This window comes from Ctenopharyngodon idella, chromosome 1 (assembly GCF_019924925.1).
Source record: "Ctenopharyngodon idella isolate HZGC_01 chromosome 1, HZGC01, whole genome shotgun sequence".
NCBI lineage: Eukaryota > Metazoa > Chordata > Actinopteri > Cypriniformes > Xenocyprididae > Ctenopharyngodon > Ctenopharyngodon idella.
Window position 1 is genome coordinate 40590369 of NC_067220.1, and position 2805 is coordinate 40593173.

At 31.2% G+C, this 2805-nt stretch overlaps 1 protein-coding gene across 1 annotated transcript in view; it reads left to right on the top strand.

Annotated features, from left to right (window-relative positions):
* Window positions 1-378: 378 nt before the first annotated feature.
* The window catches only part of si:ch211-217k17.9 (DNA-directed RNA polymerase subunit beta''), a 4795-nt gene continuing 2368 nt past the window's right edge, over window positions 379-2805 (top strand). The window contains exons 1-2 of the mRNA XM_051892961.1: window positions 379-401; window positions 2443-2511. Coding sequence (XP_051748921.1) covers window positions 379-401; window positions 2443-2511 — 92 coding nt within the window. The remainder of the gene's footprint in view (window positions 402-2442; window positions 2512-2805) is intronic.

Below are 2805 nucleotides of genomic sequence, written 5' to 3' on the forward strand. Positions count from 1 at the left end.
AGTTCCTGCATAGTGACTAGGCAACAGTTGAGTAATTAATGATGCATTTCATGACCACGTTGAGAGTAAAAAAATATAATTGCTCACATCTCAGACACTTTAATGTTGTGATTATTAATTAATTAGTAATTCTTTATAATTTGTCATAGTTACCTATTAGTTCTTAATGATGCCAATCTCATTCTGTAATTATTGATTAGCTAATAAGGAACTATCTTAGTCCTAAATTTGATATTACTTACTGATATAGTTAAGCTTGTTTCTGTATTATTTAATAGTAGTAGCTGAAGTGTTAAAGCAGTACTACTGAGTTGTCCTGCATTACTTCCTGCATAGTTACTTATTAATGACAGACCATTATTCTAAAGTGTTACCGTGATGACTAAGATCATTTTTAACAGGTGTGAAATAAATATGACACTTGGAGGATTCTTGCTTCTACGAAAGGGTTGACCATCAATGGGCAGGTTTCCACAATTAGAAAGAAAGGCAAGAGAAGTAAAACTTAATTACGGGAAACAGGAGGGGTTAATCTTACCGGAAAATTAAGTTGCTTGGTTATTGTGAAATATTAGATAAGAAAACTGAATAAAAATAGGCCAGGCATCTTACAGGCATCTTGGCTTTGTTCAATAGTCAATTATTTTGACTTCTGGAACTCTGCCTCTTGAGCTTCCTTTGCAAGAAAGAGAAGACTTTTCTCCACAACAAATGTATACTGCTATGGTGGAGCCATTGACAAAGTGTGCGCGCATAAAGCCGCCTCTCAGTACTAAATTTTTTTTTCTTTTTCGCTGCTTATTGTGTTTAAACAGTCAAATACACACAAAATAATGTCAAAATGCCGGTCTTGGTGAGAATTCACATAAACAGTCAGTTATATTTGAAGTGAACGTAAACAGTTGAGAAAGAAAACGCATGTGTAACAGTATAATGGAGCCGTGCGTCAGGTCTTAAAGTGACAGCAACCTAATATACCTGCTGCCAAATTATGAGGTAATATTAAAAATATTTATATGGCAAAGTTTAAAATTTTATATGGTTTCCCCATGGTATTGATGCCAAAATTGTGACAAGTGAAAATGCTGAGTGGAAACCACAGTGGCTGGTAAGGAAAAAAGTTAATGCCAAGTCTGGATTATATTTATATTTATCAACAGGGAGACAGATATGGCTACTATATATATGAAATATAGCAAGATTATACAGTACTAAACATGTGTCTCAGCACTGTGAGTTTAACCATTAAGCACTGGGAAACTAATGCTTAAAAATAATGAAGACAAATTCAGAGATGTACTCATAAACCAACTGCATGCAAGTACTATAAGAAACTATCCCTAAAGTCAAAAACAAATTAAAAAAAATGTGACAGCTCCAATTAAAAAAAAAAATGTTTCATTAGCATGTCATCACAGCATCTGCCAAGGGACATTCTATTGAGCTTATTTGTTCATTTCAAAGAAGGAAACAATCGGGACATTATTGTGTGGTATATAAGAGGCAGGAATGCTACAGATGATTTAGGAGAAGTGAAAGTTGAAGCACAAAATATCTAGTAGGCCCACTTAAAGCGGATTAGCTATCAACGTGTTGAGTATTATAATATCTGCTTAAGGATTGGTAAGGACATTATATATCTCTAAAGATATTTGTGATAATTATTTTTATATTATAAAGTATAGTTTAATTGCGAGAAAGATCTCAACATTTAATTATCAGAACATTAAAACATTTAATGGGATGTCAACCATTTTATAATATGGTAAAATGTATCAGTTTTGTCTTTGTCAGAAATGGCACTAGTGTTACTAAATTAAATTCAATTACATTACAATAAGTAAATTAACTTAATTAATTACAAAATTTTGTATGAAATGTATCTTCAGGAAACTGCAGTTACTATGTTATTCTGTTCACAAAGTAATCTTTATAGTTTGTGTTCATACTGCTTTGTTTTTATATATTGTGAAGCAGTAGTGTGAAAACTGAGTTATATAAATAAACTTCTACTTAATTATTTCATATATCTCGATATTGATTAGAAAAGCCATTATCTTTGGGATATCCAAATGCCAGTTAGGGGCATTCGTTTGTTTTCTAAAACACTGATGTTAATATTAACTAGTCATGATAGAAAAATAATGCAGCTTGGAAATGGTAATCATTTGGAATTTGATTTCAATTTTGTGATATCTAAGATATAAACAGATCAAATAAAGACTGTGCAAGGTTGGTCTAACTTTGTAACAATTTTAAATTAAAGCAAAATTAATTAAATTAACTTTTGTACTTCACTGATAGGTAATGATTGGCAAAATTGTATATATATGTGTGTGTGTGTGTGTGTGTGTGTGTGTGTGTGTGTGTGTGTGTGTGTGTGTTTGTGTGTTTTCCACACACACCTATTAACTTTTCAGTGAAATATTGCTTTCTTTACAGACTTTTATCACCACCACAGGACTCTTTCCAAGATGGACAGAAAAGCTTTGATCTTACTCATTTTGTTCGGTAGGTGAATCAAATTTACAACTATTAAAAACAAAAACAAAAAACAAAAAAAAACATCTATTAGAGCTGCACGATTCAAGATAAATTGAGAATCACATTTTTTTTTTAGTTTAAAAAAAATCGACAACTAAACAAAAATAATGTCATTTACTAGAGGTTTTGACAGAATGTTAACTGCTGCTTATTTTTTTTATTTTTTTTTAAATGGTTTAAATGAATGATGATTCGAAGACTTCACTTGTTTCATTACTGGATGAATTAGCGTTTTTGAATGAATTTCTGGAATAATGATTC